Raw genomic sequence first — 12,819 nt, forward strand, 5'->3', positions numbered from 1 at the left:
TCTGTGCTTTCTACGTCTTAAATAATACATAACCGTAAAAAACTAAAGAATTTGTGATTAGTTGCTGACAGATCATAGACGTGAGTCACACCCTATTTATTTAACTTTCTATTTACGTGTTACGGCACGCCCACTCCTAATCCCGCGAGTATAATCTCGGGCTCCACGCAGTACGGGCACTTGTGTTCTTTCAGATGCCTAAGAAGGTCGTTTCACTCAGTCAATGCGAGTATATGAAATCCCCGCTCACGCACCGGAACTTTGGTGTCACTTTAACGTTCTTTTAAGATCTGAAATGACAGGTAGTTAGCAAATTCCACAAACATGCTTTTCCGTTAGATAGGCTACCCGCCTCGGACGTAACCTAATATCGGACCTAACGACGCCCACGGCTGACTCCCACCATAATGAGACGGTATATAAAGTCAGATAAATAAAAGTAGCGTGTGACGAATCTGTATGATACGCATGAGATAAGCGCCTTAATTCTCAGGAATGCTGGATTTATGTGGGTTGTTAGACCGGGGGGCGTCTGACATTCCGCACCTGGATGCATCGAAGACTATTTAAAATTTTTGCATGCTGTCTTAATGCATTCCTGCATGTCTCCAACGTTGTTTGGTAGCAAAGTGTAAAGTAGTTCACTTTTTTCTTTGCTACTTGTGTAAAGCACGTAATATGAAAACCATATGTAATGGAAGTGCTAAAATTTTATTTGCGTAGTCTTAAAAATGTTTATTTACGTTTATGCACAGTACAATACACCATGGGGTATTGTTCATGGCAGGGCGCGAGGTTAATAGTGGGAATTTACACGTAACTTTTTAAAGTATTTCGTGCAGTTACATTAATGTTTTGGCACCGACAATAAAGTATAACAATCGGCAAAATCTTTTAGTCTGCTGTACTATACCTCAAGTACAAGATAAAATTCAAGTTCGTTATTCTTAAAGCGATTATGGAAATCGGAGAAATGTGAATATAAAGTCATAAACTTTTATTTTATATAGTAACAGACAAAATAGTAACATAAACATTCTAATTCAATATTTAGAAGATAAGGTATTATTAATGGCCTTTAATTTTTAATCATTATGAATTAATTCTGATTATAATTAAATAACCAGTAAAATAAAGGCACGTAAATAACAATAGCCCGTACCTTAAAATGAAAAAACTGAATTTCGGACAGAATATAGAGCAATTTTACAGTAGTGGAGAGTGCGGACGACTACAACATGGCCTATTCCTCTGATCAGGAATGAGATGCAGTGATCAAGTCAAGTCAAGTCAATGATGATATTCATACTGCGCGTGCTTAGTCAGCCCCTCAAACTTTTTGGAAGAAACCAGCCACATACGACTATTTGTTCTGCAAAAGGTTAAAAAAGGTCATTTTTTTATTAGTATTTTCGTCATACTGTCTAAACTGTTTGCATGAATCATTGTAAAGTCATATTATTTTAATGTGTTTCTTAGCGTCTAACAGGCGTAGCTGTCAGGGTCAGCTCCTCTTGTCTCAGTCCCTTCATCGCTGGCCATCCTATTTCTTAGTTTCTTTGTTAGAGTTCCCTGAGTTTAATTATTTGTTTCAGCTGTCGCCTGTTCTTGTGCCGGCCCTTCCGTGTTTACCTGATTGCTCGTTGCCCCGCCCCCTCCCAGATTGGTTAATTGTCTCTCACTCCTGTTGTGTCGTTACCCGGTTTAGTTTTGTATTTAAGTTCCTGATCCTGTTCTGTTCTTCCTGGAGTCATTGATGTTTGTTTTATGTGTTATGCTGTGTTCTTTGTTACTGTGCCTGCCTGCACGCCAGCCCGCCCCTTGTTGTAATTAGTCTTTGTTTTTTCCCCGTTTACTTTTGACTCCTGCCCGGATCCATGACAGTAGCTAGCTTGTGTCAAAGCTATTGTGTCAAAATAGCATAGCAGGTTTTATCGTGGATGTCAGCGTATGTACATGCTGCTGCACTGATGGAGGCGCCGGTTATAATTGTAGTAACTGCAAGTCTGATGTGGACAGATTGCCCTCTCTTACCCTCTCTCTGGCACACGGATACGCCACGTCACATGCACATACCGACACACACACAATTAATGGCTTACCTGCATATCCAGACGCACACTTAAGAATACTTCACAACATTCACTTAAATACACAGAGTTCAGTTTAGTAAGCTTTCACAGAAGTATTACTAAATTCCAGTGTCTTGATTTTTTTATGTAAAAATATTTCATGGTGTATTGTTATGATTAAACAAAATATGCTTGTAACTTTTCACTCAAAATGTTATCAGTCTTTATGCAGCTAATTTAACTTAGTGAAGACCCAGACTGTGCATAAATATTTTTATATAGAAATAGCATAAAAATGTTATAAAGAAATAGGAAAAATAATTATTACATCCCCTGTTATGGGGTCAGTTGCAACATTTAACTTTGTCTATTCAGTGTAAATTGAACGTATACTCTCGTATACATATTATAGCGTTGTGGGTGGATAGCTGACAGATGTGGGTTTAATGTAGACTATTCAAATTTAGTCTTTCCAATAAAAACAGTCTATAAGAAAAGGTGTCGCCACTCTCCCCTACTGTCTGGGGCGTGTGTTTACACCTTTTGTTGTGTACCGCCTAGTCTCCATGCCGCTGACAAATTAGGTGTCAACTGAAGTTTTGTTCCTTGTGGCTCACTTCCTGCACTAGAAACAGCAGGGGCTGTGATCACGGTCATCGCCGTTTTGACCGACTTTTGAAAAACTTTTCGTACAATTTGACTTGAGACAATGAGAAAAATCAAAGTCCTCGTTAGACGTGGTCGGTATTCTCGCCGTCATGTGACTTTCGTTTGTAGCGTTTTTCTGTTCGGAGTAACATGTCTTGGATTGATGGCCAGTGTTTATTATGGACATTACGATCCGATTAATTTGTTATCCAGTGTTGAGGATTCCATACGGGGACAGTTCAGGTAATTATGCCTTAGTCGTTTTCACTTTCAGATGCGAATGTGCTTTTCGCATTAAGTATTTCTTAAACTGTATGCATGTACGGTGTTAATATTTTTGTAGTCCTTGCTGCTAAATCTGATCCGTACAGTTAAGTTTATATACTTGTACTTAATGCTGTTATGTGTGCATCATCATTTACTTCCCTGGATTTTAAAGTGTAAGCCCATACATCAGAATTGCTTTAACCTTGTCCCGGTATTTCATGGACCACAGTTTCAGTTGATTTATTTCTAACTAATTTCCAGGACTGTGCTATCGTGTTGCAATTAAATTGTTCATTAGAGAACCTTCGGTTTATTTTACACACTGTAATAGAAATAACTCTGACAAATAATTTTTTGTACTTTCAGCCGCTATGCAGGTTAGTTACAACCAGAAACTTGTTCAGTATTGGTTCCTAACTCGTGCTTTTTAAGTAGACATACTTGTTTTTCACTAATCCGAAGTTCTGTTATTTATAGTTTAAAGCTTTCTTTTAAACTTCGTATATACTTCGTGTACGTTTCAGACGCTGGTCACCTGCAGGATACCAGAACATCCACAGCAGGTTGAATACGGCACTCCATGAAAAGGAGGTAGGCGGGGATTATTCCGGGGAAGGGGCTTGTATCTGGACATTCATTGGAAGCTCATTTGTATCCACGGCTCTCTTCGCCTGCATCCCCGGTCCGAGCTCTACACGCTATAACATTATAGATAAAAAGCAAAAAAATTTACACTGAACACACGAACACATCTTTCGCACGTCAAACTCGGCTCAAAGGCACCGTGAAACAGAGCGATTCACAGGCATCAGCATCCCAGTACGTCCGTTTGTCTTTGTGAGCCCGTCAGAGGTACCGTGAGACAGAGCGATTCACAGGCATCAGCGTCCCAGTACGTCCGTTTGTCTTTGTGAGCCCGTCAGAGGTACCGTGAGACAGAGCGATTCACAGGCATCAGCGTCCCAGTACGTCCGTTTGTCTTTGTGAGCCCGTCAGAGGTACCGTGAGACAGAGCGATTCACAGGCATCAGCGTCCCAGTACGTCCGTTTGTCTTTGTGAGCCCGTCAGAGGTACCGTGAGACAGAGCGATTCACAAGCATCAGCGTCCCAGTACGCCCGTTTGTCTTTGTGAGCCCGTCAGAGACGCGTCTGTTTTGTTTTGCCGTGTTTCTGAGTTTTCGGTTGAGTTGCGGCTAGATTTTTCTCAAACACCCCATTCGAGGACTGGATTGGTTGAGTTAAATGTTTCTCGACCCATACAAGTTTTAGTAAGAACAGTTGAATTCCAAGATTTAGGTTGAGGTGTAAGTCGAAAAAAAATTTCACAGACCCGTTTGATGTGCCAAGTTGGTCTAATTAAGAGGCGTTCGAGTTCCAAGATTCCACGGTACTATTATTATTATTATTATTATAATCAATAATGAGTCTATTCATCTACCTATGGATTTTGTAGTCTGGAGGACAGTATATATATATGAATGTGTAAGATATGTTGTGTACATTGTATGGTGTGATCCTGTTGAATGCAATGTATGTTTAACTGGCTTGGAGACAAATTTCCCCTCTGGGGTAATGAAGCATGCCTTACCTTACCTTACCTTACCTTACCTTACCTCATTTGCCTCACTTTACACAATAGTATCTGTGTAACACAAGTAAAGTATGAAAATCTCTGTCTAGTTTTTGAATACCCAGAAAGCCAGTGGTGGACCATTGTGGGGGGCGGGGGTATCACACCGGGGATCGATCAGCCAAATTTAAGATTTATTATTATAGATTATAATATGTGCTCATCCATCCATCTTCTACAACCTTTTTTCCTATTCAGGGTTGTATGGCATGTGGAGGGTCTAGGCGCAAGGCAAGGAGCAGCCCAGGAGCGGCAGCCAAGCCATCGCAGGGCGCAGTCACACCTGCGGGCACCTCGGTACCTCCAGTTACCCTCAGCATGCTTTGGGCTGTGGGGGGAACCCAGGGCAGGAAACCCCACGACGACACGGGGAGAGCATGCAAACGCCACACACACGGGCCATGGTGGGGACTCGAACCCGGGTCCCAGGGGTGTGAGGCAACAGGGGGAACCACTATCCCCTCAATTTTAATATTTTAACCAGAATTTTTATATAAATGATTTGGAGTGGTAATTTGATCTACGTTTTGTTACTAGAAAATAAAAACTTGTGACCTGCAGGGGGCCTCCTAGAGTTTAGGGCCCAGGGTTCTTTGCACCTCAACCCCCCTAAATTCCACCCCTGACTCACTCTATTAAGGGGAATAGATGTTCAAGCACAGAAATAATAGAAATCAAGAAACAGAATGGAAGTCACTATAGCAGTTACTGTGACCATAAAGGTTAGTCGGTCATTTAATATTATAAAGGTTTTGGTCACGTTTTATGCATGTGTCTGTGTTGTCTTTTTAGGGATGGCCGACATGCTCCCTCAGGTGGGCAGCAGCAAGTGGTGCAGGCCCTGCGAAGCAGCTCAACTTCTCCGTGTCTGTGCTGACGACGGCGAGCGACCTGCGCCCCTCAGTGTTTGGCCGGCTGAGGTCCCACCCCCTGCCCTACGGGTGGAAAGATGTGCCAGAAGAGAGTAAATAGACCCCCCTCCCAACTTCAGGAGGGGGTGGTTCACACTGAATCACATTCATTCAAACGAAATTGGTGTTTTCTGCTGCAGCGGTGATTCTGTGTGTGTGTATAACAGCAATAACGGAGGCCGTGCGGCTCCTCAATGACACCTGGAGTAGTCGACTGTTCGACCGCGGCTCGCAAACCTGCGTCCGCTGCGCGGTCGTGGGAAACAGCGGGATCCTCGCTGGCTCCGGGCAAGGCACGGCCATCGACAGTCACCACTTTGTGTTCAGGTACTCGCTCGCTCATCAGTCAAACAGCTTTCAGTTATAACTTTAAATTCTTGCAGTACAGTTACCGTGTAAGGCAGGGGTGGCCAATCTTATCTGCAAAGGGCCGGTCTGTATGTGGGTTTTCACTGCAACTCCCTAATTAGATTACTAATTAGAGGACTGTGTGTGTATAACAGCAATAACAGAGACCGTGCGGCTCCTCGACTTCACCTGGAGTAGTCGATTGTTTGACCGCGGGTCGCAACCCTTTTTATTAAAGAGTCCTCACACCTGGGTGTGAACAGCTGACCTACAGGTTACCCCAAAAACCCACATACACAGCGGCCCTAAGCGGGTAAGATTGGCCTCCCCTGGTGTAAGGCATCGGGGGGGGGGGGTAGGAAAAACTGTAATGCAGTGCAATTTAGGGATGAGTACCAAAGAGTAATTATGTGCAATATGCCGTACTGTTCTGCATTTTTGCTTGTATAAATCCTACTGTATTATAGTGGTTCTCAAACAGAGTTCGGTAGATACCCACTTTAGCCCCCTGACAAAAGCTTCAGATTAACGAATGAGTGCAAGTCGGGTCCTGTGGTCCTCAAGCCTCCTGAGGATGTTGTTGGTGTGCCACCAGGGTGAACGGAGCGGTGACCGAGGGCTTTGAGAAGGACGTGGGCACAAAAACCTCATTTTATGGGTTCAGCACTAACTCCATGAAGAACTCACTGATTGCGTATTACAAAGATGGCTTCCGGAAGGTCCCGCAGGGTCAGGTAGTGAAAATGACATCAGCATGTCTATTCATTTACTTCTGTACTATTCTTACATGTAAACATGCCCCTTATGTATTTATGACTCATGCTTTTTTTGGGGGTGGGGGGCGGGGGTATTCTGTATGCTCTATGTCACCGGCACTAAGACAGATTCCTTGTAGATCTTGCTGGTGAATAAAAGATTCTGATTTAGAGCCATATTCCACAATCACTCAAGATGTACTTCATTCAAATATAGTGCTTTTTTTAATCTCCCTGCTTTTTCACTAGGATGTTCACTACGTGTTTATCCCTGCACATTCTCGTGACTACTTGATGCTCACTGCTGCCATCAGGGGGATTCCAGTGACCTCAGGGCCGGACAAAGGTGACCAGTAAGTGTTCAGTGGCCGCGATGGTCAGCAGCGTTGCCAGTGTGAAGTAAACCTCTGAAACAGGATGATAATCCTCGATGTTCTCTTAACGAATTAAATCAGGATTGTGTGTGGTGGTGGAGCGTAAGAAGTAGAGGTCTATGATCCATTGGTGAGACGCTAGAGCTTTTGCACTTCACAAGATAGCCACTGTATGGCACTGTTTCACACCAGTCCCTGTGCCTTCCGCTTCAGCTTGTGGGAATTTCACGTACACACAATGTTCTGAGGGCAGAATGAAAATTATTGGTTCAATGAGATAACCAGTAAGATTGTAGAGGAGGTTGGTCCAAACAACTTGAGGAAGCGGGGCCAACCAATCAGATGTCTTGGTCCCACCTCCTCTATAATTTAGTTATGTGTCTGAACCAATCATTTTTCATTTTGCCTTCCGAAAATTTTTGTGTAAGCAAAACTCCTATGAGCTTCATTAGATTTAAAAAGATAGCAGATAACTGTTCATTCCAGTATCGTTGCATGCTTTGTTAGTCTTGAGCCATTAAAAGGTTTTATTTGGTGCGTGCATATTACCCAGTCCTGTCTTGTTTTGCAGTCCCTCGCAATATTTTGGAACTAACCAAGGAGCCAATCATTTCAAGATCCTCAGTCCGGAATTTATTAAGTACATCAAAGATGAGTAAGTGTTTCAAAATCTGACCCTCATTTCCAGTGTGTGGGGCAGCATTGGTGGAGCTCACATGCCAAGGGCAAATGCCCCAGTGACAGAGGTGCTTTTTGAAGGTTCCTGAACTCATGGCAGATGATCAGTTATCCCGAAGTGTACATCCCGAGCACAGGGGCCCTGATGCTTATGACTGCATTGCATATGTGTGATCAGGTGAGCACAGAATGTACACGCCGTCTGCCCTGACTGGGTTATTTATATATAATATATATGTAATATATAGTACTTTAATGTTATTTAATTAGGTATTAATACACTGTTACTAATCAATCAATCTTACCCCTGTCTCACAAACTTGTAAATGGCCAATTATAACTCATTCCTGAATATGCTTAATTACCCATTGTTTTATATTTGAAAGTGATTTACAATCTGTTTTGGAAATAACAAGTGCAAGATATGATTGTAATACATTTCTACCTTTGTGAGTGTACAGTACTGTACAAAAATCTTTGGTGGTCAAAAAAATATTTGACTATATAGGTAGTCAAGTGTATATTCGCTCAGAAAACATTTGCATAGGACACATGCAAATGAACAGTAGCAGAATAAAAATAAATAAGAATTTCCTCTGTTGTCCAAAAAGTTATTCATGTCTCGATTTAGATGGATGCTGCATGTCTTCAGTTCTCAAACATCTCCTCAGGGGCAGCCCAGTAAATCCACATATTCACAAAATTTCATCTCCAGCTCAATTGATTGAATTGCTCAGTTAACTCAATTTATTAGCCAAAGAAGTACATCAAAGTTCGAGTCAAGTCGCCTGGGTAGTTATTGAGTCAGGAAATACACGGGTCTGTTGGACTGTCACTGCAAACACTGGGGTGACATTTGGTGAGGTTTCAATATAGCTGAGCTGCTATACAGACGTAATATCATAGTTTTACACCAAATATGAAGATGGTAAATGGACTGCATTTATATACTCCTACGAGCACTTAAAGCACTTTACAATTCATGCCTCACATTCACCCATCCACACACACATTCACACACAAGGCGCCAATTTGGGGTTCAGTGTCTTGCTCAAGGACATTTTAATGGGGTCAGGAGGAATCGGGCCTCAAACCAGCAACCCTCTGGTTGCTGAATGGTAGCACTCCCTCCTGCGCTGCCATTATTTAAGCATTATTTTTTAAGGCTTTTTCACATAACTGTATCTTTCTATCAGTTAATATATTAGCACTGTTGCCTCACACCTCTGGAACCCGGGTTCGAGTCTCACCTGGGTTACATGTGTGTGGAGTTTGCATGTTCTCTCCATGCCGTCGTGAGGTTTCCTCCAGATACTCCGGTTTCCCCCCACAGTCCAAAGACATGCTGAGGCTATAATTGGAGTTGCTAAATTGCCCATAGGTGTGTGTGTGAGAGTGAACGGTGTGTGAGTGTTCCCTGCGATGGGTTGGCCCCCCATCCTGGGTTGTTCCCTGCCTCGTGCCCATTGCTTCCACGATAGGCTCCGGACCCTCCATGATAGGACCCAGTAGGATAAGCGGTTTAGAAAATGGATGGATGGATGAATTAAAATGACATTTTGTGAATAGGTGAGGAGCAGACCTTAAACTAAAGTGTCTTATGTCTTCCTGATAGGTCTCAGCCTACGGTTTCATCACTGAGAATTACAAAGACTTCTCGGACCACTATTATGATGCCATCAAGCAGCCCGTAGAATTGTACGCCAACCATGACATCTTAATGGAGTTAAAACTGTGGGCAGCCCTCCATGCCCAGAAAGTCATGCAGCTGTACCAGAGACCATCAAACCACTGAGGCATTCTGGGATTGTTTCGTTGTAGGTGAAGCAGGAACGAAGGAAGCTCTGCGCCTCTTAACCTCACTTTTTTTTCCCCTGGTGCACCAATACTGGACGTGGCAGGATGGATGTGTGTTACTGTTTCGAAGGGGAGACGCGTCTGAATCCGTATCCGTTTCAGCTGGTCCATTTTGTTCTGTCATGTTCTGTCATGTTCGATCAAGTTGCTGCTCGATTTTTCTCAACTGACCCGTTCAAGGCCCGACTTGGTAGAGCTGAACGCGTCTCGACCCAAACAAGCTTTAGAAGGAACGGTCAAGTCGATTTAGGCCGAGGTACAAATTGAAAAAACAAATGGACAGACCCATTTGATGTCCGCGTTGGTCGAGGTAAGAGGTCTTCAGGTTCCAGCTTCTACTGTATATTTCTGAAAAACTAAAACCAATGGAAATCAGCCGGTAACAGAGGTAGCTACTGTGTCCTCTTTCATTTCTCTCTTATGCCTTATATTAATGCAAAAATAAAACCCATTAGGTAAACAGTAACTTAAATAGTAAAACACATAGATATATAGCATCAGTCTTTTGGTTCAGACCGGCTGTGGGACCGTTTTTGTACATATAAAAAATTCCCTGAAAAGCAATCAGCTGATTTTTCAGTAAATATTCTTCAGACTAACATTGATGACAAAGTCAAACATCAATGGTTATATTAGAAGAAGGTTTGCAGCTTGGGTCCTGTGTCATACACTAAACTGCCGGGCGTGATCTTTATTAATTAAAAGCGAGTGATCAGTGCATTGAGTGTACACCAGCTAGTGTCCATCCAGCTAATACCAGGTAGGACCCACCTTTTCCCTCCAGAATTGCTTTGAGGATGAACCAGTTATGTAGGTGAAGCCATTTTGCACACCTACTGTTGTACTGAGCTGGTGTTTTAGAACTTCTGGCTTCCCTGCTGGCTTTAACGATTCCGGCCGTCACCCTCAGACCTCTCTCATTAGCGTTTTTTCCGCAGCGGATATGTCACTGACCTGATATTTTTTGTCTGTCACACTGCTCTCTATGAACCATAGACACTGTAGTGTATGAAAATTGTAGATGGTGTCTATTTCTGAAGTGCTGGACCCACATCAGATGGCACCAACTGTGACACCGCATTCAAAATATCTCGATCAGGCGTCTTAGGGGCTCCAGCACTGAGTGGACCGGTAAGGAGTCTCTCGATGTATGTATCCAGTTTCAGTCACATGACCCGCTGTTTGGAGGATATTGTGCCGTTCACATTACCAAGCAGCTGTACCTAATAGACTGGCCCTGAGTGTATTTACGTATTTGAAATACTCCCTGCATTACAGCAGTGACATTCAGGGACTGGCCCAGTGTCACCCTCTGCTAGCTCACCAATAAGGTCTTAGGAAGACTAGGTTTTTTTTTTTTTTTTTTAATTGTTTACATTTGTAAGCCACACGTTTTCTTTACTGGTGGTACAAAACAAACTGCTGGGTGAATATGTTCAACTGGAATTGTATTTAATGTGCAGAGAATAAGCCAAGTTTTTAAAATGCTTTTATTCCCACATTTTGACATATGAGGACATTTGTCCAATAACAGCATGGAGTGACACATGGGATGTTTTCTTGAGCCAATCAGATGGTGCAGGTCTCATATGTACATAGCGGCTGGGTTCTGATGCTAAATACTATGAAACTTTTTTTAATGTGTGAGGCTTCCTTGTTCTTGGCTAAACAGCAGTGATAATAAAGGAAACCATAGAAATTCCCCTTGAATTAATGTAGCCCAATAAGTTGTAGGGAACCTACTTTGTATATAAGAAGATTCACCCAAAGAAATGTATTAAGTGCTGTTTTTATTGTGCTGTTTAGATAGTGATGAGTGACTTATCTCTTCTTGAATGGTGAATATTAATGGGCAGACTGGGGGCTTTTGTCTCGCTAAACCCAATAATCGAGCAGTGGTTTGTTTGAAAAGAATAATAATTGATGGAATTTTTAAAAATGCATTCCTGTGTTATTATGTAATTGTTAAGCCTTCCAAAAATGTTTCCTCAATAATGTAATAGAGGTTTTATGTAGGAATTTCACTCTGGGGAAAGGTGAGTGGCTGGTCTGTAATGTGTAATTTTTTCTGGGTGACGTAGAAGGTTTTTACCTGTTCAGGCATCTGTCTGCAAAAGCAGGTGTTGGGGGAAGAGGACCACCTTCTCTCTGATCTCAGGAAAGCGTCTTTACTTCCTGTCTTGAAAGACGATGACAAACCTGTGGGAGGGTGGGCTTTTTTTTCCCTCCCCGCCTGGAATCTTTGCATCTTGTCGATTTGCTCAGCACAGAATAGCCAGGACTGGCAAAGACATCATCAGACGCCGGGCACCTACATCAACCACAATCCTTAAACCTCTCCAAAGATTCAATCCATCCCAATCGCTGTCTTTTTGCCCATCTGCCAACTGGTAAATAATACAGGACTATACATGTACACACTACCGGACTCAGAAACAGTTTCTTCCCTAGAGCGATCACATGACTGAACACTAAACCGCACTAGTCATGCTACCTTAGACGTGGTTCTTATCTTAGGAAGCCACCAAGCTTCCAATTTAGCTCTTATATTTTTGATTTGGTTCTTACTGTATATACATATGCTCTTTATAAATATTATGTTCCCTTAAACACCTGTTACTAGTTGCAGCTCGTTCCTCTGATGCAATTCTAATGTAATGTAATTCATTTCAGTGTACAAACTGATGGATTACTGCACTAGCCGCAATTATTATTCTCGTGTGCAGCGTTATATTTGCTGGGTAACGCTTTACTTCAGGGGCTACAAATACTTAGTGGTAACTCAGTTATTACTGAAGTACAAATCATGAACAAATATAGTCGCTACTTGAGATAAAAGACGCGTCATGATGAACATGAGTATTTCACTTGTGTTATTCGTAACTTGTTCCTTCAGTAGTTCACAAAAGTTTACAGAATTAACAGATATAGTAGCAAATATAATTACCGCTTGAGATAAAAGACGCGTTATTTTGCATTAATGATGAATAAACATGACATCAGTATATACCTGACACTTAGTTTCTGGTTAATTAATACATAAGTAATAGCTTAGAACTTAGAGTAAATTGTTAGCGCTTTTCTGTTTATCAAGATGTTATCAGTTTGTTTAACAATCGTTACGACCCAGTCGGAGGACTTCCCCGGCCGCGGACCGCATCTGCCAGGGATACAGCGCAAATCCCCGCCGGGTGACCGCACACACTGGCCGCTGGTGGCGCGCAGCCTGCAGTGTCCGAACCATGGCCACGAGGTGGGAATGAATCAGAAACGCAGTC

General features: G+C 42.5%; 1 protein-coding gene across 1 annotated transcript; it reads left to right on the plus strand.

The window, feature by feature from the left end:
* Positions 1–2,599: 2,599 nt before the first annotated feature.
* On the plus strand, positions 2,600–11,964 carry st6galnac2 (ST6 (alpha-N-acetyl-neuraminyl-2,3-beta-galactosyl-1,3)-N-acetylgalactosaminide alpha-2,6-sialyltransferase 2). The gene is made up of 10 exons (XM_048991865.1): positions 2,600–2,963; positions 3,512–3,578; positions 4,817–4,915; positions 5,411–5,582; positions 5,697–5,856; positions 6,473–6,611; positions 6,882–6,985; positions 7,578–7,661; positions 7,766–7,862; positions 9,300–11,964. Exons 1-10 carry the CDS (start codon positions 2,782–2,784, stop codon positions 9,477–9,479), a joined length of 1,284 nt encoding a protein of 427 aa, XP_048847822.1. The 5' UTR covers positions 2,600–2,781; the 3' UTR covers positions 9,480–11,964.
* Positions 11,965–12,819: the final 855 nt, after the last annotated feature.

Source organism: Brienomyrus brachyistius, chromosome 22 (genome assembly GCF_023856365.1).
Source record: "Brienomyrus brachyistius isolate T26 chromosome 22, BBRACH_0.4, whole genome shotgun sequence".
NCBI lineage: Eukaryota > Metazoa > Chordata > Actinopteri > Osteoglossiformes > Mormyridae > Brienomyrus > Brienomyrus brachyistius.

What these genes read in the sequence shown, in the direction of transcription:
- st6galnac2 (XM_048991865.1), top strand. Translation starts at nt 2,782, where the DNA reads ATGAGAAAAATCAAAGTCCTCGTTAGACGTGGTCGGTATTCTCGCCGT. An exon ending in TCACACCTGCGGGCACCTCG is followed by an intron (nt 4,916 to 5,410) that starts GTACCTCCAGTT and finishes TTGTCTTTTTAG; the next exon opens with GGATGGCCGACATGCTCCCT. An exon ending in ATTAAGTACATCAAAGATGA is followed by an intron (nt 7,662 to 7,765) that starts GTAAGTGTTTCA and finishes TGCTTTTTGAAG; the next exon opens with GTTCCTGAACTCATGGCAGA.